This window comes from Tachypleus tridentatus, chromosome 9 (assembly GCF_004210375.1).
Source record: "Tachypleus tridentatus isolate NWPU-2018 chromosome 9, ASM421037v1, whole genome shotgun sequence".
Taxonomy (NCBI): domain Eukaryota; kingdom Metazoa; phylum Arthropoda; class Merostomata; order Xiphosura; family Limulidae; genus Tachypleus; species Tachypleus tridentatus.
In genome coordinates, this window is record NC_134833.1 from 115,994,083 (window position 1) to 116,016,984 (window position 22,902).

The 22,902-nt window shown below is 31.8% G+C and overlaps 1 protein-coding gene across 3 annotated transcripts in view; it reads right to left on the reverse strand.

Moving 5' to 3' along the window:
- Nucleotides 1-21,940, reverse strand: part of LOC143226135 (ATP-binding cassette sub-family B member 10, mitochondrial) — a 38,413-nt gene extending 16,473 nt beyond the window's left edge. Inside the window, exons 1-9 of one of the 3 annotated variants that reach the window (XM_076456695.1) lie at nt 21,803-21,940; nt 21,014-21,160; nt 15,990-16,414; nt 14,755-14,955; nt 12,641-12,843; nt 12,210-12,344; nt 8,938-9,084; nt 8,305-8,440; nt 7,448-7,543 (exon numbers count right to left, since the gene is read on the reverse strand). In XM_076456695.1, coding sequence (XP_076312810.1) covers nt 7,448-7,543; nt 8,305-8,440; nt 8,938-9,084; nt 12,210-12,344; nt 12,641-12,843; nt 14,755-14,955; nt 15,990-16,302 — 1,231 coding nt within the window. In that variant the 5' untranslated portion in view covers nt 16,303-16,414; nt 21,014-21,160; nt 21,803-21,940. Of the gene's footprint in view, nt 1-7,447; nt 7,544-8,304; nt 8,441-8,937; nt 9,085-12,209; nt 12,345-12,640; nt 12,844-14,754; nt 14,956-15,989; nt 16,415-18,202; nt 21,161-21,802 lie in introns of all 3 variants that reach the window. The other 2 variants (XM_076456697.1, XM_076456698.1) reach the window with 2 other exon arrangements.
- Between the last annotated feature and the right edge of the window lie 962 nt (nt 21,941-22,902).

Genomic DNA, 22,902 nt, shown 5'->3' on the forward strand with positions numbered 1-22,902 from the left:
GCATGTGTGGGCTTTAACAAAAAAGAGAATTATTTAAAGCTCTTAGTACAACTGTGGTAACCAACAATTATAGTGGTGATTTTAAAGTGAAATTCTTGCAGGCTGAATTGTAATAACAGAGCAGGAAGAAGAACTGATTTTGTTCAATTGTGTTCTAAAGTACCTGAAACAGCCTGTGTGGACATCAACAAAGAGAGAAAGAGAGAGAGAGAGACAACTGTTTAAAGCTCTGAATACAACTGTGATACAAATAGTGCAAAGACCATTTATATTCACATGAAACTTGTTTTAATTTATTATTTTATAACAAGTGGACTGTGTGTTGATTGTTTATTATTGAAATTTATTGCCAACAAGTCAGACATCTACTGTAAAAAATCCAGCACATACATAAAACCTAAAAGTGGTGATCTAGCCAAGATATACAGTGGTAAATGGCAGTAGAAGTAAACAACTGACAAATATATATGCTCAGATGTAATGGTGGTGAAATTATTGTAGAGGCTACAACTGTAATACATAACCATTTTGACTATCTTTGTTAAGTGGATAGAGAGGGGTCAGCAACTCAGTCTCAAATATGGCAATCAATCTAAGATTTTTTAAGAGAACGTCAGTAGAGGAGAGGAAGAAAGAGAAATACAGAAAAAATAAAAGAGTTAACATACGTAGAGTAAGAGCAGTTGAGACAAAGAGAAAGAAGAAAAGGAAAAAAGAGAATAAGTGTGTATTGAGAAAAAAATAAAGAAGATAGAGGAGAAACTGAAAGAAGAAATAAGTGCACAAATTGAGATCTCAAAGCTCAACCACCACAAAGATGGAGAATCAAAGAATGACACTGGGGTCAGAGCCAGCCAATCCAAGTTTGATGAACAGAAAGATAACATGGATGCTTTCCTTGTGAAGTATGATAGATTTTCCCAAAGTCAAAACTGGGACAAAGATGACTGGGCAATTTGCCACAGTCTCCTTCTCAAAAGAAAAGACTGAGAAGTGCTTGTGGGCCTGATGTAAGAATGTGCCATGGATTATGACAAGTTAAAAGTGGCCTTGTTGAAATTCTATATACTTACTAAGGAAGGTTTTTGCTGGAAGTACAGAAAAGTTAAACCTGACACTAAAGAAAACTATATATCAGTTTGTGACTCATCCACAGTAATACTTCATAAGATGAAATGATATGACCAAGTGTGAAAATAGTTTTAAAGGACTGGCAGATCTACTAATATGTGAACAATTCATGGTCATGTGCTCTACTGCCATGTCACTGTTCCTAAAAGAGAGAGCACCAAAAGATGTAAATGAAACGGTTAAGCTGGAAGAAGAGCATATGGAAGTCCATGGAGGAAGTAAAATTGGCAAGTCCAAGAATAACCAGTCAAAGTCAAAACCAGGGTTGGCTAACAAGAAACAGGATACCACCAAAGGTGACAAAAAGTTAACAGACAAACAAGAGAAGAGATTCTAAGCTTCTTATAAAATGTGTACATTGTATGTGAGTGCAAGTCTGTCACCAACATGTGACTGCAAAAATCTCAACATAAAGCAGCCTGAGCTACTACAAAGATAGTGCTGGCAAAAAACAAGAAAAGAGTGTCTGACACCATGGGTGTTGCTGTCAGAAGAAATGAAATAGAGATAACTCATCAGATTCATCTCAAGAAGCAAGTGATATCACCATGATTAAACAGTGCATCATTGATGGCCAGCTTAAGTTAGTAAACAGATCAACAGTGCCAGTCGTGATCGGAGGGGTGCCAACAAACCACAACATGCCAGTAGGTGAGCTTATGTTTAGGAGAAGAAAATGAAAATTCTGTAAGCTGCTGGGTGCAGCAGTGAGAACCAATCTAGTACCTTATGACTAAATCAGAGCAAGGCTCATCTGCATGTCCTGATTAATGGAATAGTGAAAAAGTTTCCTACAACAAGAATGGTGGAAACGTTTTACAACATTGAAACCTCGAGACTATTTATGACTTGGTTATTGGTAATATACAAGGCAGTAGAAGTTTGGAGAAACCAGACAGAAAGGAGACTCGTATGCATCTGTGTCATCACAAGAGCTCAAGAAAAGTAAAGAAAGTGAGATATCAAATCCCTGCAAATCTTGAAAGGTGACATCCTGAAAGTAGATCTATGAGAACTGAAGGAAGAAAAGCCCCTAACTGTAGAAACTTTGGGACAGTGCCCAGGAAAAAGATAAAGAAGAAAGGGACTTTCAGAAGAGAAAACTGGAAGGAAGTGTTGTAACAGATACACTGATGGCCAAAATCTTAAGGCCAATGAACATAAAGAAAAAATATGCATTTTGCACTGTTAGACTCGACCACTTATTTCAGTAGAGCTTTGAAAGATGAAAATAAGAAACGTGAAAATAAAAATAAAAAACTTTTTTAGCATTTAATAGGGAAAATGTGAACACTATGAAATTAGCCTAAATACTAGCTGGTCAAAAGTTTAAAACCATACTGAAATAAAGCGTTAATCGGTAAACATGTAATGAAATTTGGTCATTTGTGTTCAACTATTAGCGCTGTCAACATCTTCCACTGACATCTCCTGTGTTACATTGGGTAAAAACATGGCAAAGGCTAAAAAGTTGACAGAGTTTGAACGTGGCAGAATTGTCGATCTACAAAAGCAAGATCTTTCTCAAAGTACCATCGCTGGTGAGATTGGGCATAGTAAAACTGCTGTTGCAAATTTCTTAAAAGACCCTGGGGGATACGGAATGAGAATTTCAAGTGGTCGGCTCAAGAAAATTTCGCCAACATTGAGCAGGAGGATTCGAATGGTTGTCCAGCAAGATTCCAACTGATTGTCAAATCAGATTAAGGGTCTTATGGATGCAGAATTCAGCTCAAGAACAATAAGACGGCATCTACGAGAGAAAGGCTTTAAAAACTGTAAACGTCTTCAAAGATCACGCCTCCTTCCACACCACGAAACAGCTCGGTTAAACTTTGCTGAGAAGTGCCAAACATGGGATGTAGAAAAGTGGACAAAGGGTTTGTTCTCTAATGAGAAAAAATTTAACCTAGATGGTCCAGATGGTTTCCAATGTTACTGGCACACTAAGGATATCCCACCAGAGATATTTCCTACACGACACAGTGGAGAAGGTTCCATCATGATCTGGGGTGCTTTCTCTTTCCATGGAACAATGGAGCTTCAGGTTATACAGGGGCATTAAACAGCAGCTGGCTACATTGGCATGTTGGAGACAGCATCTTTATTGATGGTAGGTCCTCGCTTATGTGGAAATGACTGGATCTTTCAGCAGGACAATGCTGCAATCCACAATGCCCACGGGACAAAGGACTTTTTCATGGCAAATAACATGATTCTTTTGGACCATCCAGTGTGTTTGCCCAAACTGAATCCCATTGAAAATGTTTGGGGGTGGATGGCAAGAAAAGTCTATAGAAATGGATGTCAATTCCAAACAGTGCATGTTCTTCGTGAAGCCATCTTCACCACTTGGAATAACATTCCAACCAGCCTTCTGCAAATGCTTATATCGACCATGCCAAAGTGAATGTTTGCAGTTATTTGCAATGATGGCTGTGCAACTCACTACTGAGACCTCTTGTTGGGCATTTCCTACCCTGTTCAGGACTTCTTTTTGGTATGGTCTTAAACTTTTGACCAGCTAGTATTTAGGCTAATTTCATAGTGTTCAAATTTTCCCTATTAAATGCTAAAAAAGTTTTTTATTTTTATTTTCCCTTTTCTTGTTTTCATCTTTCGAAGCTCTACTCAAATAAGTGGTTGAGTCTAACAATGCAAAATGCATATTTTTTCTTTATGTTCATTGGCCTTAAAATTTTGGCCAGCTGTGTATATCAATAAACTTCTACTGGGGCAGTTAAACAGATCATGGCACCAACAGAATACCAAACTTAAGTAAAGTTAGCTCACAATTTGACTGTGGGAGGACACCTAGGAGCAAAGAAGACAGCAAAAAGAACCACCAGCAACTTCCATGGGTCTGAAGTCATCAGAGATATGACCAGATTCTGCAGGTTGTAACATCTGCTAAAGAGCAGTACCTAAAATAAAGATAGCCAAAGTGCCACTGGGTGAGATGCCTCTCATAGAAGAGCCATTCAGCAGAGTAGCTGTTGAATTGATCAGACCACTAACACCTGTATCCAACAACGGGTATCACTACATGTTTACACTAGCTGATTATGCAGAATGTTCCTCATGAGCTATAGCAATGCTGATGGTAGAAATAGAGAGAGTAGCAGAAGCTATCCTGGGAGTATTATGTAGAGTAGGTTTATTCAAAAGTCTTGAGTGACAGAGGGATCCAGTTTACCTAAAAACTGATGCAAGAGGTGTGCAGACACATTAACTTTAGAAAGTTCTTTACTGGCACATACTATCCTACATGAATTTTGTGATAGAGTTAATGAAGTCTTAAAGAGCATACTGAAGAAAATCTGCAAGGAAAGAGACCACATAACTGGGGCAGTTACCTGCATGCAATATTACTTTCTTACCAAGGAGTCTCACAAGGGAATACAGGATTTTCACCCTTTTGAGTTAATGTACAAAAAAAAATAGTATGAGGTCTGATTCAGATATTGAAAGAACTATGAAAGAAAGAAGAAGAATCAGATGTAAGGAACACATACCATTACATTTTAGACCTTAGGACTGTCAATTTGCTCATGCAGCTCAAGACAGTCAGAAACACTATTATGACAAGATCAATGTTTCAAGATTGGTTCTGTTAGCCACAGACAGCAATAACCTCACTCTGCAGTGAAAAGGACCTTTTGAAATACACAAAATGGTCAACAGAATGGACTATAAGGCAAAAGTGTATGGGATGATTAATATCTGACATGCTACTCTTTTGAGGAGGTACTTCAATAGAGAATAAAACATAATTCGTGCAGCTATTGAGGTCCAAATGGATATTGCAGGTGTGGCTCTCACAGACACAGAACCAGAATACAGTGGCTTTGTCAGAGAAGGTAAAAAACTATAACCCTTTAGAAGGCAGGGTGAAGGTGAGATGTATAAAGATGTCAACATTAGTAAAAAACTGTCTGGCAAGTAGAAGAAAGACTCACAAGAACTATTGTGTCAGTGCACAGATCTGTCCACAGATAAAACATGCAAGACAGACCTTGTTCTCAACAACATCAAGACCAGGTCAAGGTGGAGCCTTATCAGATGCTTTATAAAATGAGAGACCTGATAAAGCAAGAAGTCAAGGTAATATTAGAAACTGAAATCAATGAGTCTACCATTCAACACTGGTAATTGTGAAAAAGAGAGGTGGCTCAAACTCCTTCTATGTAGATTTCAAGAAGCTATACCTTGTGACAAAATATTACTCCAAATTACTGGGTATCTCTGAAGCTATCATGGCAAAACTCAACAGGGCTGATGTTCTTTACCAAAATCAACCTCACTAAATGCTATTGGCAGATCACAATGGAGACAGAATCTACAGATAAAACAGCTTTTGTGAGACCAGACACATGCTACCAGTTCAAACAGATGTTGTTTGAGTCAGTCAACCTAGCAATGACATTTAACTGCATAAGGAAGATGTCACACAAAACCACCAATATCAAGCATTACGTGGATGACATTCTGATCCATACAACCAGATGGGAAGACCCCCTGAAAAAACTTGGAGAGCTGTTTGGGCAAGTGAGAGCAGCATATCTGCCTATCAGACATTGGTTATTCTGTGCTGAAATTTGTTGGACAAAGGTGGAGGACTGAGAGATAGCCATGGAAGAAGAAGAGGTAACCCACTTACAAGATGCACAAGTAAGACAATATAGGAAGTTCATCCCAAAGTATGTTGATGTCACTGCACCAATGACTGACCTAATCAAAAAGGTCCAGCCCAACAAGGTAAAGCGGGAACCACAACATATGACAACACAGAAGTTGAAGAACATGTTAGGAAATTTGCCAATTCTCAGAAAGCCAAACTTAAATAAATCATTTTTGTTCACACTAATGCTTAAGATGTTGAGATAGGAGTAATACTTCTTCAAGAATATGGGAAACATTTTTTCTATTGTAAAAAGCTGTTGAGTAGTGAAAACTACTTGGTGATTGGACAAAAATGTCTGGCCATCTGGAAATTCCAGAACTACCTCTATGGGATAGAATTCCTCATTCAGAAAGACCATCAGCATACATCCAGAGGTGCAAAACTGATAGTGCAAAGATTATGAGTTGGATGTTTTTCCTCCAGAACTACCAGTTCCACACTGATGTCATCAAAGGGACTGCAAATTTTGGTGCAATGTGTATGAATATACTTTTCCATAAATTGAAAACAGTCTTTGTGCATAGAAAAAAATAATGTAAATATTTTTCTTGAAAAGGTGCTTATTGTTAGGTATACATGACTGTCCCAGTTTAATTTTAATGTAAGAGTTATGATTTAGGTAGCTTTATATAGCTCAAGATTTAGTTATTTTTAGAAGCAATAGTTTATCAGAGGTTTGTTCATATAATGTTTATGAATCATATGTTGTGTGGTTCAATAGCTATGAATTGGTAATTGTTATATTATTACTTCATGTTACCAGAACTATCTGAGCTTTTCTTGTTGTTTTAAATAAGTATGAATGCATCATAATATCTAGTAGTATGCAGAACATTCTAGACCACTGTTGGAGCATTAATATGTATCAAAAATGCAGTTAAAAAGATTTATCTACACTATGTATTTGTGAGTTAGCCATAAAGAGTGTATAGTGACAACTTATAAAGTAAAAAGTATCACAGGTTGTATTATAATAACAGAGTAGAGAAAAATTTGTCTTGTCAAATTGTGTTCTAAATTAATTGTATCAGCATGTGTGGACTTTGAATGAAAAGAGAATTATTAAAAACTCTGGACACAATTGTTGTAATCAACATTTATAGTGAGGATTTTAGAGTGTAATTATCACAGACTGTGTTGTAATAACAGAGAAGGAAGAATAATTTGTCTTATCAAATTTAGTTCTAAAGTAACTGAAATAGTCTGTGTGGACTCTGACAAAAAAAAAAGAGAATTATTTAAAACTCTGAATACAACTGTGATAATCAACAGTATAACAAACATTTATATATATATATTTGACCTGTTTTAATATATTCTTTTAAAACAAAGGACTGTGTGCTGTTTGTTTATTGCTGAAATGTATTACCAACAAGTCATAAACACCTACTGAAAATAATATGGTCCACACAATATAAAACCTGATATTTAACTTAATTTTAAAAATATTACAGGTTGATTACTTAATCTGATTAAAAAATATTTTTTACATCTATAATATTTATTATATTATCTCTAAATATATTTTTTCAGAAAAAATGCCACATGAATTATACATTTTAATAGATATACAGTTCTATCAAAGTGCACAATATAACAACTTAAGTCTAACATTCAATTAATATAGTTTACCAGCAAGAGGCATTGCAGGAACTCTGTCTATTATTTCCCACAGTCTTGTAGATGCTCCAAGTGCTCTCATTAGCTCTGAGAAGAAAGAACTTAAGCCTGAAATTGAAAGAAATAAAACAATATTTGTAAACAAGATACTCATTATTTTCACTGTTGAACACTTTTGCATTTAACAAAGACAAAAACAATTTCCATACACTTTTGAAAGACTGGTTATTAAAGAAAATACACTGTTTTAGTTTTATTCCTCTCACTGGAGAATTTAATGTCTTGTATATATATATATATATATATATATATATAAAAATTCCACTCAAATGTTTTCTTGTTTCATTGAATTTTGCACAAAAATACTTGGGGCTACTTGTACTAGCCATTCCTGATTTTGAAATGTTAAACAAGAGGGAAGGCAACTAGTGAACACCATCCACTATCAACTCTTGGGCTAGACTTTAACAATGAAATGAAGGATTGCATGTCACACTACAATGTTTCTATAGTCCAGAGGATGATGAGATTTGATACCACAATCTGCAAACTGCGAGTCTTGTGCCCTAATTACCATACCTTGCTAGAATCATACTCAGGTAATAACTCAATTAAATCTAAGAGAGCTTCAACAAATTTAGATATGAAATTTTATTTCTTTTCTGTTCTTATGTTTTTATAAAAAATGATGCTAACATAAAATAATAGTTTCTTCTAAAACAGATATTTCCAGTGGAGACCTTATTCTCAGTAAATTCTGGCATTTCCAATGGAGATTCACACATTAAAATTTCTTAAGCATAAACTGCAATAATTTAAATATAATTCCGACAAAGACAATCTTTTATGAAAGAGCTCTCACAACATACCTCCAATGGAGATTCCTACATATGCTGCATACATAAGAAAAGCTGACAAATCTCCAACTGTTAAATGAGCTTCAGTCATCATTAAACCTCCATAGTATAGCACTGTCAAAACTACAAGGTTTCCACAAAAACCTGCCTGAGAAGAATATTCATCAAATGCAGAAATTATGTGTAGCTTAAAGAATACTAACAAAAAGTTGTTCTACACACTGGATTCTAGCAATTTCAACATGCAAGTTTATTGCTATAAACCTGCACTAAATACTGGTTTAGGTGTTAAAAATTTCCAATTTATATATGTACAAAAAGCACCCTAAACATTTAAATTTGTATTAATGTTTTTTTCTATGTACAAAGAAACATTTTTCTTTTAATATTGACCATTTAAATAATTTTCACTATTTCTTGAATCAACAAAAAAGTTTTAGATTCTTTCATTGATAAATATAGGTAGATGATATGTATTATACTGTTAAGAATAAGTAGTGTCAAGCAACATAGTCTTGAAATTAATAAGAAATATGACTAAACTATGATTGTACTGTTTTTCTTTGATGCATTACATACAACACAATACAAACTTTGCTCATTTCAAAACACAGAAATGAAAAACTGATTTAAATAATTTCTTACAGATCCAAAGAAAATGGCTCGAGCAAGAGATTCTTTTTTAGATAATTGTAGAATTATATTAATTTTTTCTCCATAACGATGACTTTCCTGTTCTTCTTGTGCAAAAGCTCTCACAGTTCGAATGTTTGAAATGTATTCCTCTGCCACCTGTGTTAGTAAATGAAAAAAATTAAAAATTGTTGGTAAAGCTTTATCCTTCAACAAAATATTTTTAAGTAAAATAATTTTGAATTTTACATTAATAAATCAATCCTTTGTGTGAAGAAAAACTTACATGACAATATGTGACATCTTTTAATTTTTCTCTAAGCTTTTAAATTTATTTTGCAGTCTTCTTTAGGTTCAACTGAATGAAGAGTGAAACATAACTAACATATATTATTGTACATATTTAACAATGAAATAAAATTACAACAATTCATACCTCATATAAAATAAAGAACTTAAAGATTGCTAAATATAAACATTTACACACCCTTTTCCCAAAACAAGAATCATCAAGTTATGTGTATCAGATACACTTGGATGAATTTCTTTGCTTCCACAATCACCCTTTGTGTCATAGATGGTCCATTATTCATTTCTTGCTTTATATACCGAATATAAAATCTGTAGAATTCTGAAACATTTACCTGCATGCCTTTCTGTTACAAATAAACAATGGTCTTCATCTGAACTGTCTTTTCCCTTTTTAATATCAAACTTTTTTTTATATATTATAGAGTATGATTCAAGTTCTGTTTTAGCTAAAGCTGATTTTTAAGAAATCCCAAATCTTAAGTTATAAAACTGTACTTTTATCTTTTTATATACTTGTATATTTTAATTTTGTTTCACCAATATGGTTTTTACTGTAACTACACATTAAACAATATAGTACTCTTTTCTTTTTGTGAATTGTAAAATCTTTACTTTTGCTAGTGATTTTCATAGTTGTTTTAGACTTGTAACCTACTTTGTAGTTTTTCTTTGGACAAAATCCACTTCAATTTTTCATTTAATCCAAACATGTAGCAATGAGGCATGTTTGGTCAATGAATTAGGCTTATAATTTATTTATTTGTGGCAATTTTTTTCTAAAAGTTGCAAAGTTAAAAGCTTATTTAATGAGGGCTGTTAAAAATTTCATCAATGTTATAAAAAATGTTTCTGTATACCTTGTCAAAGTCAGTATTTAGTTATATATGTTTTTGTGGTCTTTTACAGTTAATAAGATTGACAACATCATTATAAAAGCTGAAACTAAACAAATGAGAGACAGGCTGCATAAATGCTGGAAAGAAATGACAAGCTTAATTCACAAGCTGGCTATATTCAAAACTGTTTTTATTTGGTTTTGACATATGATGACTTCTCAAAATTTTCAAACAAAACAAAATGATGTGTAAAGTTTCAAAAATTGAAGGAATAGAAACAATCCATATGTCTAATGTCCTACTAATCCTACCTTAAAAATAACTTGGGTAAATTTTGTGTTACCTTGATTTATTATTAAGTTAAAAGTTCTTAGCTTTGTATTAGATATGAATTGTTGATATCCAATTATAAAGAATTGTGTAATGTACAGTTGTTACTAACAGTCTAAAATAATGTAAGCACATCACATGTAAACTGCACACACCATATTCTTTATTCTAACATCCATTTACATTTCAAAGCTTGATTTAGTTGAATCCAAAGGAGACCACAGCATGCACCTAAAAACCCACACAAAAAGAAAATCCATAAATGACAGTCAGAAAAAACAAGCTGCAATGTAACATGATTTGTACCTCAGGTATGAAGCCTTTTGGTTTCCAATGCTTTTCTAGCTTTCAAACCATAATGTTAAAATTTTGTACTGATATATAAATATCATACAAGATGCATTTTTGTCTCTTTTTATTCAACGTAGCTGACAAGTTCCAATATTAAATAAAATGTCTTCTAGGCAGTGGACTGTGGAAAACAAAAGATATATCTGAATTTTCTTTTAAACATTTCTCATTTGAAATACATATTTATAAAAATATTTGGCAGTCTAATATGATTTTTAGTTCCAAATCACAACAACCATTAACTACAATAAATTTAGAAATACCATGCTGTGTAATTTGTATTCCATGCTATAAACTAAAAGCTACATTTCATATCTATGCAGAGATATACATGCATAAGAAAACATTATCATATCAAGCGTATATGTATATATTGTAGGTGATGCAAAAGTCATATACTATAATGCTATTTTAAACTTTTGTCCTTATTATGATTTTTTAAAGTCGTGTTTACGTTTAATTATTTTTTTTGTTACAATAACTGGATGTGACATCATTAACTTCAAGTGTGTAACTGATCGTGTTAACAAACTGTGTCACAATATTAATGGTGACAAATTTGACCAACTGTAAAAATCATGATGGTGGATGACTTACGATTTATGCATTGTAATGTACAAGTTTTGACAGGTGCAAGTGCTTGTCATGTAGAGAAAACATTCTAAATTATATGTGGTGCACATACAGGACAATATTTATACATGTGCTAAATTATATCAGTTTGTTCAGTTATTTTTTCATGTTTTTTTTTTCATTCTTGAGAGAAATAATTTTTATTGATAATTAATAATTATAGAAGCTACATATTTAGAGCACAACTACACATTTACCTAATAATGAGTATATCTAATTAATTATACTTTTCTTACACTCTTATTCATAAAGAGTAAAATGCACTGTTTCCTCAGTTGGTTACCCTCACTGTTAATAGTATTTTTGGATGTAAACCCAGTAATATTTTATAAAATTTGTCTGGCTTAGGAAATATAGGTTAGTCATAAATCTATATACTTAGATAACAGTGCAAAACAGTCCCTATCATAAAAGTATAATAATACAAACACACAAAAAAAATTAAAAATAGATATATTAATTGATTGACTCCTGATTTGCTGTATAGCATACAGTGTGTCTCTAGCAGTTGAATGTGAGTGTGCTGTACACAGTGTATGGCTCACAAGCATTCCATGTATGTTTAAAGTAGCTGCAGTCAAATGGTTGAACATTCAAACTTAAAACATTCATGAAAGTAATAATAAAGAAATAATACATTATAGTTACTTAAGGGGGAAACATAAACACTGGGTAATGTCATAGATTTAGAGATGCACAAAGTATATGTTCTACTTACCAAATATCTAATGAATATGGATCTCAGTTTCATACATATTAACTTATTTACTCTGATGCTTTTCATAAGACAATCAATAATAAAGTGACATTAAGATAGCTTACCTGTGTAGAATCTGCAAGGGAGTCCTGAAGAGATTTAGTTATATTACGCAAGTATCGACCATAAACAATAGCAAGACCAGCAACTGGAGGAACTGTAACCATGCCAACAAGAGCTAGTTCAGGAGATGTATACACCTAAAATAGAAAGTTCACAATTGCAAAAGGAATGACTATTTGAAACCAATAAGAATAACCAGTATTAATATTATAGAAATAAAAAGCCCAGTAAGTTTTCTTTAGCTTATCTTCTACAATTACCTGTATCTATATCACAGCATTATCCAAAAGATACTTACAAGTGATATTTAATTAATAGTTATATTTTGCACTTTTTAACCTTGTTAAAACACCAAGTATGTGTTTCAGGCTTAAATGTTAGAAGCATTCAAATAAAACATAAAAGGTACAGTAAATGAAAAAAAGTAATTTACCATCATTGATATTCCAGCCACAACAGAGACAGATGATCTAAGTCCATCAGAGATATTCATTGTTATTGACCAACCTACTAATGATGTATCTGCTGAAAGACGGTTAATGAGTTCACCTGTCTTGGTTCTGTCAAAGAATGCAACTTCCTGTTTAAGTACTGAATCATAAAGTGTTCTTCTCAGTCTATTAATAACTCTTTGTCCTAAAAAAAAAATTAAAATAGCTTTATACAACTTTCAATAATTTATTTAAACAAGGCATTAGTTGGAAAAAAAACAAAAACAAAACATATTTTCCTATTGGTAAATTCAGCAAAACAGAAATCACATTTCCATCATTACACTGAAAGAGTATGAAATAATGTCTTGACAACCTTTACCATGAGTTTTTGCTCTTTCCATATCTCCAATACATCATTTTCTTATGTACTTCACTCTGTTTTGTTCTTGAACTTTCAATAAGAATTATGAGATCCTACTAAATTAATATGAAATACTGATCTGAATGCATAGGTTCAAATAGGGCATTAACCCACATGATGTTGCTTGGAAAGTCATTTTTACATAGACAGCCAGATGTAAGGAGCATGGCACAGAAAGTGTTCTTCAAATAATAAAATGTATTTGAACTGAATAACTGACACCACAAAAGTTTATTTCAAACATGCTACTGTGTCTCTAAAATGTAATTAATAAGAAATCACACATTTAAGGGGAAAAAAAATCAGTATGGAAATGAACAGAAATCAGCAACCATAATGATCAAGGAAAATAAGCATGATGTAAGTAGAAATATGCCATCATTAAGCCAAGAAAAATTAATTCAAGTATTTATTATGTACATATATATTACAATGGATTTATATTGGATTATATTCAACCCTCAATTACTTTTTACTCTAAGAAGAAGCAGAGAGTCATGTGGAATAAGCCCAGCTAAATCACAATAAAATTATAAGGTTCTTTATAAAGCAAAATAGGCCAGAATGCTTTCAGAAACTATTTGAAAAAAAAAGGTAATAACAAGATAATTTCAACCCAGAATATAAAGCGTCGTGCAGTCTTCTAATATCATATGGTAGTAGGACAATGATAATTACTAAGATAATTACTAAAAGACAGCCCTATACACAACAAGTGGACATAATAAGGACCTCCATAAGGTGATTGTAACTTAGTGTAGATTCTGCTCAAGATACTTTCCCAACAAGAAATTTCTCAATGTAACAGGGAAAATTCATCAAAGAAAGAGTCAGGCCAGTTGAGGAAACCAATCTAATTGCATTAATTAATCATATGAGAAAATTTAATTTAAAAAATAATTTATCATTTCCCTTAAATTCCAAACCTCCAAAAAGACAAGAGGCATTTTGAAATAAGGAGGGAAGAAAAGGTACATTCTTGTAGATGGTTAAAATCTATGTATCTTTCCAGACTATGTCTTTTAATGGAAACCAAGAAGAAATGCAATAGGAGACAACGAAATGACATGTCTGATATGTAGTTACCCAGACTTCATGTTTCATATCACTATTAAAAATAAAGTATGCGAGAGAATGCTTATATCATTTATGAAGTCACTTAAAGTTTGCTATAAAGGAAGAAAAATAAAGGTTCCTTCCCACAAGTGATGAAAATGAATCAAGGGTAGAAAAAGCCAAAAGGATGCTACAAAAGACACATATGAGAGAGATGATGAAAAAATACCCAAACAAATAAGAAACTTAAGAAAGAAGTGAGACTTTGGAAACTTAATACTACACCAAATTTTAATTGTTGGAACCAGAATTTAGCAGTTATCTACTCTGAAATTCAAAACCACCAGAACTAGCTGCTAATCCACATAAATATGATAGTCTATCATATAGGTACATAACCAACTGATAAAGTAACAAATGGTTTAGACGAATGCATAAGGGACCATTGCTAATCTCTGAGGAAGAATACAAATTGTTGTGCAGTTTTAGCATACATAGAATAATTAATATATATGATGATGATTAATAACTTGTAGGTCTTTAAGTTATTGCACATAATATTATTTCACTTCTTTTTTTCTATTTGATATTTCTGTTATACAGTACAATTATTCATTTTGTTTATTGAGATAATACCTGAATAATTCATCAAATAAACTCGACCAAAATTTGCTGCTCCACCAACAATAAAAACCACAGTAAGAATTTTGCAAATTAAAGTAAGCTTTTCTTTCATTTCACTTGCTGAACTTGTGTATATGATGTCAATTATCTTCCCCAAGCAAAAAGGAAAGGCCATGGTGACAGCACTAGAAACAAGGAGTAAAACTACAGCCCCTGAAAAACAAACAAAGAAGCCAGGGTTAAAAAAAACAAACTAATACAATTTTGCATAACTGAATTACTATTTATTGCTTTTATGGAATTTTGTGAAATGTCATTAATGTAAACATATTACTATGAAAATTACTTCAAAAAGCATAAATCTGTTGCATATGTACTTTTAAAAGTCCACATTAATTAAACAATTTATGGTAACTTGTATTTAATGTTATTTATATAGCAAGTAAAAACAATAACACTAATATAATTTCAGAAATGTAAAATAAGAGTACATAACACTTATAATTTAAAAGAGCAAGTTACCTTTTTTTAAAATGCCACTAACTGTTACTTTTATGTAAACACATGTGCACCACCTATACATAATATTATTGTAGAATATTTGTATCAATAAAAAAAAGCTATACCAGACTGCATACATGTGCACTAAGTGCAGGTGTACATTACCTAACCAGCTGCGTACAAATTTAAAGCATACCGCTACTGAAGTAAACACACAGAAACACTATAAAAAGGGCTAGTTATAATGTTTTAAATCAAAAATAGATAATGGTGGTTGGAAAAAAAATCCACAAGAAAAATAACTTTCTAAATAACTGAGTACAGATCATTAAAATATACCAGAGAAAACTGTGTTATGTTAAAGTAAAAGAAAAAACAACCTAAAACAGAAATTTCATATTAAAAACTAAACATGACATACTAATATTTATGAAACAGTGAAAATTCAAGTAGAAACTAGTTTTAAATGTAATGTGATAAATCAAATTACAATTTTATATGCAAATTTCAATGTAACATTACTAACTAGTAATGAACCTCAAATACTTTTATATAGATCATTTAAACTTGTGCAATATAAATAATGAAACTTGTTTGATGAACCGATCTTCAGAATACAAAATTTTTCTATTCTTTTACAGTAATTTTCATCTCATTTTTAAATGCTCAACATCAAAATAATGTAATATTAAGACTAAAAATAAACATTGGCTATAATAATGTTTCATTTTCATTTTTTTCCATACCTGTTAACCTCCATTTTTCTGGTTTGGCTAACTGAAGAAGTCTTCTTAGTTCTGATGGTGGAATTAATTTTATTGGGATACTTGGTAGAGACTTTTGGGTCAAAAACCTACATATTAATGTTCCAGTTTTCAGACAGTTATTACTCTGATTTAAAGCAACTGGTTTCCTTAATGCACACCAGTGAAACTTTGGTACAGATATATTTGGACCTGAGTTTTGAATATGTTTTATAAAGGAATTTGTGGGCACTCTCCTAAAGCTTCCTCTTGGAGTTAAGAATATTAGCTTAGAAGAAAAATGAAGGAAATGCATTGTAATAAATATAACTTGTAATAGTCAGCTCTTTTTAACAGTGATTAATGCATAACGTATGTTACTTGGAACATCAGAATTCAGATTTCATAATGTACCCTGTAATAGGAGCCTGCAATTAGAAAATAATTATCAATTAAGTTAATTTTACTATATACTTAAACCACATTTTTATACAGCACTTAAGACAGAGAATACTCATTTTCATGTACGTCCATGCATCAAATTCAACAAACAAAAAATTTAAACATGTATTTTTTCCCAATTACGTTATTTGGGTTAAAAAATTAAAAAGCTAAAACGTATGTTTTACATGAAAAACATACTATGCAAACATAAATATGCAAAATGAATATTAAAAAAAACCTTCAATGTTGTAAATTATAAATATAGGCTAAATATAATATTAGAGTCACAACAACATTCATAAATTCCATGTTTTAAATACATGCTTTCTACAAATCTGCATTTTTTGCCATTAAATTATGCTTGCATTTTTCTTATGTATTATATTAACGTAGTTAATTTTCAATGTAATATTATTTCAGATTAGCTATGATACAAACACTAATACATTACCTACACCACCTGATGCTTAACACCAGAACATTAAGCACATGTACAATAGTATGTAGGATACTGATTAAGCTGGTGCATTTTGAAATGCTTAGAAAGGATGAAAGGTTTATTCACTTATCATTCACCTGTAGCAACACATTTTCCAGCAATTTTAATTCAGTATTGTGTACATGTTCAAAAACGTTTTTATGACTGATGAAGCCTTGTGTGTCATATCTGTAACAACACAGTTTTTCAAACACTTTGTAGCCAACCAAGGAAAATAAATCATCAAAATCTATTTATTTCTATAACATGTACTTAGCCAAAGAAAAAACAGAATTTTAGGCATTCTTAAATAACCTCAGTTTAAAGTCAAACGATCTAAAAATTTGAACAATGTCACTTAATTTTGTAAGATAACACTTTTTTACAATCATAACTTTATCATTCAAAGAAAGAAAACCATTAAACAAACAAAACCAGAAATCGTATGATAATACAGTACTGTTCTGTAAACACTAGTTGGCTTTACCATACTACGCATTGAAATGTTTTATGTTAATAATGACGATGTGATACACATTTATTTTTTAAAAGTTAGCTTTGCAACATTGTGACCAAATGCTTTAAATAAAACTTCCACTATAATGATATAGTATTTTGTATTAAGAGTAAAATTAATGTTAATATAGTCTGTGATACAAAAGTTTCAATTATAGCTTTAACTTTCAAGATAATTAAAAGTTGTTAATTTAAAAAGGGGAATCGGGAATCATCAAAATAAGCACAGAAACAAGTTGAATCAAATTGCAAGTATATTTCCAGGCCTACAACAAGAGACTACAGAAAGTAAACAACTTTTAATTACCTTATAAGTCATATGATAGCCCAGTCTAATCAGATAATAATAATTTTATTGTGGTGAAAACACTGTTTAAATTCCTGAGTGGGGAGGGGCATAAGAAAAAAAAAATATTTGCATCTTGTTATCAAATTTTTACTGCTTTTGGATATACACCTATTATTATATAAATTTTATCACATCATTTTTTCAAGTAAATACTGTATCTAAATAGTTCGACAGGTGAAATGTAAATAGTTAATAAACATGCAAGAAAACAGAATCTAAATATTTTCCAAAATATAAAACTGTATAAGCAAAACAGGAGCATAGACAGAAAAAAAAGGCTGTTGGAAATCAAGATGGAATACTACAATTTTGCCAAATTTATTTCTAAATAAATGATCTAAAATCAGCATTTTTCAACAATCTATGGCATTTGATGAAAACAAACAAAAACTGGCAAAATATCAATTTTCTTTTCATGTTTTTTCTTACTTCAGTTCCAGTAGTCCATGACAATTTTGGGAAACATCAAGCATACCCTAGCATTAAAAGGGTGAGAGACACTGATTTACATAAATAGTCCAATATGTCATTTGTATATAGCTAATATAACTATGTTAAAGGAACCAACTATGATATTGTGCATAAATATAGGATAAACATAAAAAAGCCCACAAAAATTAGATGTGTTCAGTTTTAGTGAGTAGGCGTGAACTGAATTACCTTTCATTTACTTGCTTCCATGAAACAAAATCTATTACTAATCACTATATTGTTTGATTATGTTAGTTCTTTTGTGATGAAGACTTTTTGATCAAAATGTTATACTCAGTGCTCTCTATATAAATACATTTCTGGATTATCTGAATGTGTAGTTATCTTCATTCCATACCATGTTATTATTTCTTTTAAGTTCATACTTTTCTAAACAGACTGAATAAGTGCAGCAATTTTGACTATTGTTTATTGCTTTGCAAAAGCAAAATCTTTACTAAAAGTTATATTCAAGGGTAATTGAAGAGACAAGTAGATTTTTCTATCACTTTGTCCTATAGACAAACATTTGCAAAACTGCACACACTTGTTAAACTGGTGGCTGGAAATAAAGTCACAGTAAAGTAAAATCTAAATTTTTAATACTCAAACACAGTGTAAAGTAATATAACAAAAACATTTTTTAATTATTTACTGCAATAATAGCATGAAGCATGATATGCAACGTTATATGGAGAGTGCATAACATACACACGCACATCAATAACACTTACTTAACATCATGGTATCACGTGTGCATTCATAATACAAATATACAATAATACAATACACTTAAGTGCACTTTTCAGGCATATATAAAGTCAATTATCACCAAATGAGTGGAATAATCCCATAATTTAACTTCGAAAAAATCATAAACAATTTTTTTCAAATTGTGTCTTTTTTTTCCTTTTACTTTTTCCCTGCATTAATTAAGCTATCTAGACAGCATGTATTTTATTTTTCAGGAAATGTGGCCATGCCATGTGCAAAATGGATGAGAGCTATCATGTCAAGGATGGGTATGGGTCAAGCCAGTTAGAATGGAAACTACATTTCACAGAAATATAGAGGAACTCATAAAAACCAGGACAGTAAGAAGATAAAAAAATGGCATGAGATATGTGGAGTTATATATAACTAAAAGTTGGAAATAAATGGTGTACAAAACTATTATCTGACCAGCCATAATGTATGGGAGTGAATGTTAGCTAATACAAAACAAATGCACAAATGTTATAGAAGATAGAGGTGAGAATGCTGTGACTGATGTGTGGAGTTGCAAGGAAAGACCAAATCCATAACACATATGTATGAGAAAGCATAGATGTGACAGCCATAACACAAAATATACATCAAACCACTCTAGATGTCATGAATGTATCATGCAAAGGCCAGAGAAGTATGTTCGTAATACAGTCAGATTGGTGAATATTAGAGAACAGAACATTTAATTTTATCTGTACACTGTTTTTTTCCAGGCTTCAGTTTATATTCCTGAATTAATATCCTAGCAAGTGCTGTACATTACCACTGATAAGTTACAGTGAGAGTTAATCACACATTATAAAAACAATGTTTACAGTTAGACTGTTCTTGGAACTACTTCCTCCACCATTAATTGAACTTAATCTTATGGCTATGATAATACATATTATCCAATGCCATAATTTTCATCCTGACAAGCTTCTATGAAGGATGATAAAGCCAATTTTACTTTCCACATTTTGACACACTTTTAACATAGCATCGTCATAGATAAATAGGAGTAAAACGTGTTTCTTAATCCCATTTTAATGTTTTTTTTTTTTTTAACAAATAAAATTTTAGTCACAAACTTTTATTTCTGCAAAAATTAGGATGTATGCAAATCAAAACAGATATCTAGGTCTTTAAACTTTGCTGAATTACATTTGTAACTTTTTTGTTTGAATTTTGCTCCACAAAATATGCAAGAAACAATCTTCAAACCAATGTTTCACATCAAGACATCAAACCTAGTATATACAATCATCTAGATGGTTATTCATCTCTTCTTAGCTTGCACACATCTATTTAAAATATTACTTGGGTCAATAATGGTTGCAATTTCCTATTTGTAAGGTATAATTAACAAGTAGTTCAGTCTGTTGCCCATCACAGTTCACAAAAGTCTTGCTTTCATCAGTTTAATCTTACTGAAGTCTCTTTCAGTTTTATCTGAGGTGGCTGAAAAATTCATGAGACTTAACATTTTGTAAGTTTATTAATTTAAGTTTGGTCAATAAATACATGAAGAAAAAACACTTAAAAAAGTTAAGAATTATGGAATGCAACATGACAAATACTTATCAAGCTTCTCTTACCTGAATGGTTTTGCATTCCATTTGGTAAACCAAACTCTACCCATTAAGTAAACCTTAAAGATAATTTCATGGTTATAATTAACTTTTTAAAAGTCCAAACTAACACTAAAAAGTCATTTAGCTTAACCAGTGTCACAGGTTAAATAACAAAAATTATAATTAGTAAATAACAAATGCTACATTTGTTTTTAAATTAGTTAAAAACATACTCATTATTATTTTGTAAAAATTAAAGCTTGCTTCACAATTCCAGTTGGATTTACAAAATATGAAATAGCATATAATAAAGAATCATTCAATAACATTTTGGGTACAGATTAAGTTAAACATTTCACTGATAACTAACAATCAAATGCAACTTTTTTTTTGTTAATGAATAGTTTTGCATTTGATGTTTCTAATCAGAAGATATACTCAGCTTAACTGCAATGGCTTCTTCTAGTTGAAGGTGTCTTTATCTTAACCATGACCTTCATCTTGGGCATAAGATTGATACATTGCTTCAGACTTGCTTAGTGTGAATTGGATTTCAATGCTGTCCTAATTCCTCTCCTGTCAAATTCTTCCACTTCTATAGGAAACAGTGAAGACGTTTTTTTTTTTCAAAATGATTTATTCTTTGTTTGTACATTATTTAACATTTTCACTGTACAATTATCCTTTCTTGGAATGGCTATGATATTTTCTTCCAACCATAACTATCTCTGGTGGCATTACACTTCAAGTGGTCAGAATTTGCTGTAAGTCAGGTAGGTTTGCTCTATATCAGTAAATGTCATCTGTGGTGACACACCACCAGCACGTGAAAAACAATGTTATGCTGTAGAAAGTGCAATTAACACTGTTTATTACTTTTAAGTTATAGTACTACTAACTATCAGTTACAACTGTTATTAGTAATACTCAGTAGTTTAGCATTTAAACATTGGCTTAGTACACAAAAATGTAGGTTACGTATTAACGTTAATTGCCGCATATATGGACTATGTAAAATTATAAATTATATCATTAATATTAAGTTTAATTTAAACTACAGTAATACTAATATTATTATTAACCAGATATACTACTATTACTAGCCCTAATAGTAATACCAATATCAATTACTATAGAATATTACGACCAGGTAAATTAGGACAAATTCAATTAATCATACGGTTAATTATTAATGATAAAAGTGGCGTAATAAACACAGAATTCTTTTAAGTCTTACCTGCGACATAAAATTTCACATCCTAATAAGTATCTGAGCGTATTGCATAAGCATGATTAATATATATATATATGTACGCAGATTAGATATCTTCAAATTCCAGTTCCACGTCGTCTGCTCGATCCTCGTGCTGCTTTTGGTCACGAGAGGCAGTATTATCGTTCGGATGCTTAAAACAACACGCACAGGAAGTGCTATTTCAAACAAACAAAATTAAATTACTTAAAATTGGAACTATTTTCTCAATAGCTAATCTACTATTATCTTCCAAAAGTACAATGGAAATAAGAGCTGTGATGACTCGTTATCTCAAATGGAACGAAAATTTTCAGAGCGCATTGGTTTGTTGTTGTTGTTTTTAAATTTAGTGCAAAGCTACACGAGGGCTATATAAGCTAGCCGTTTCTAATTTAGCAGTGAAAGACTAGAAGAAAGGAAGCTAGTCATCACCACCCATCGCTGACTCTCGGGCTATTCTTTTACTAACGAATAGTGGGATTAAGCGTCACATAATGCCCTCACGACTGAAAGGACGAGTATGTTTGGCTCGACGGGCATTCGCGACCCTCAAATTACGATTCGAACGCCTTAACCACCTGACCTACAGAGCGCATTGGAGTCTTACTATATACTTTTTTGTCAAGTATACATTTAAAGCTTTATTGAATTTTTTGAAAAAAACAACTGCTTGTCTTTTCTTTATAAAAGCTTAAACTTATTATTACAAAGCTATTAATTCATACACTAAATATTTTGATTTTTAAGACATTTTTGTTATCACACACATAGTCATATTGCTTATAGCTCTTTTCACTTAAAAAAATTCTTTTATCTTATGGCATTCAGCTACATTGATTAGAAAATAAAGTTAACATGCACACTAAAGAAAAAAGGCAAACACGAATTACAAATAAAACGTGGCATTTATTCATACAATGAAAGGGTATTATTGTGATTTTACCTAGGCCCGGCATAGTCAAGCGCGTAAAGCGTGCGACTCGTAATCCAAGGGTCGCGGGTTTGCGCCCGCGTCGCGCTAAACATGCTCGCCCTCCCAGCGGTGGGGGCGTATAATGTGACGGTCAATCCCACTATTCGTT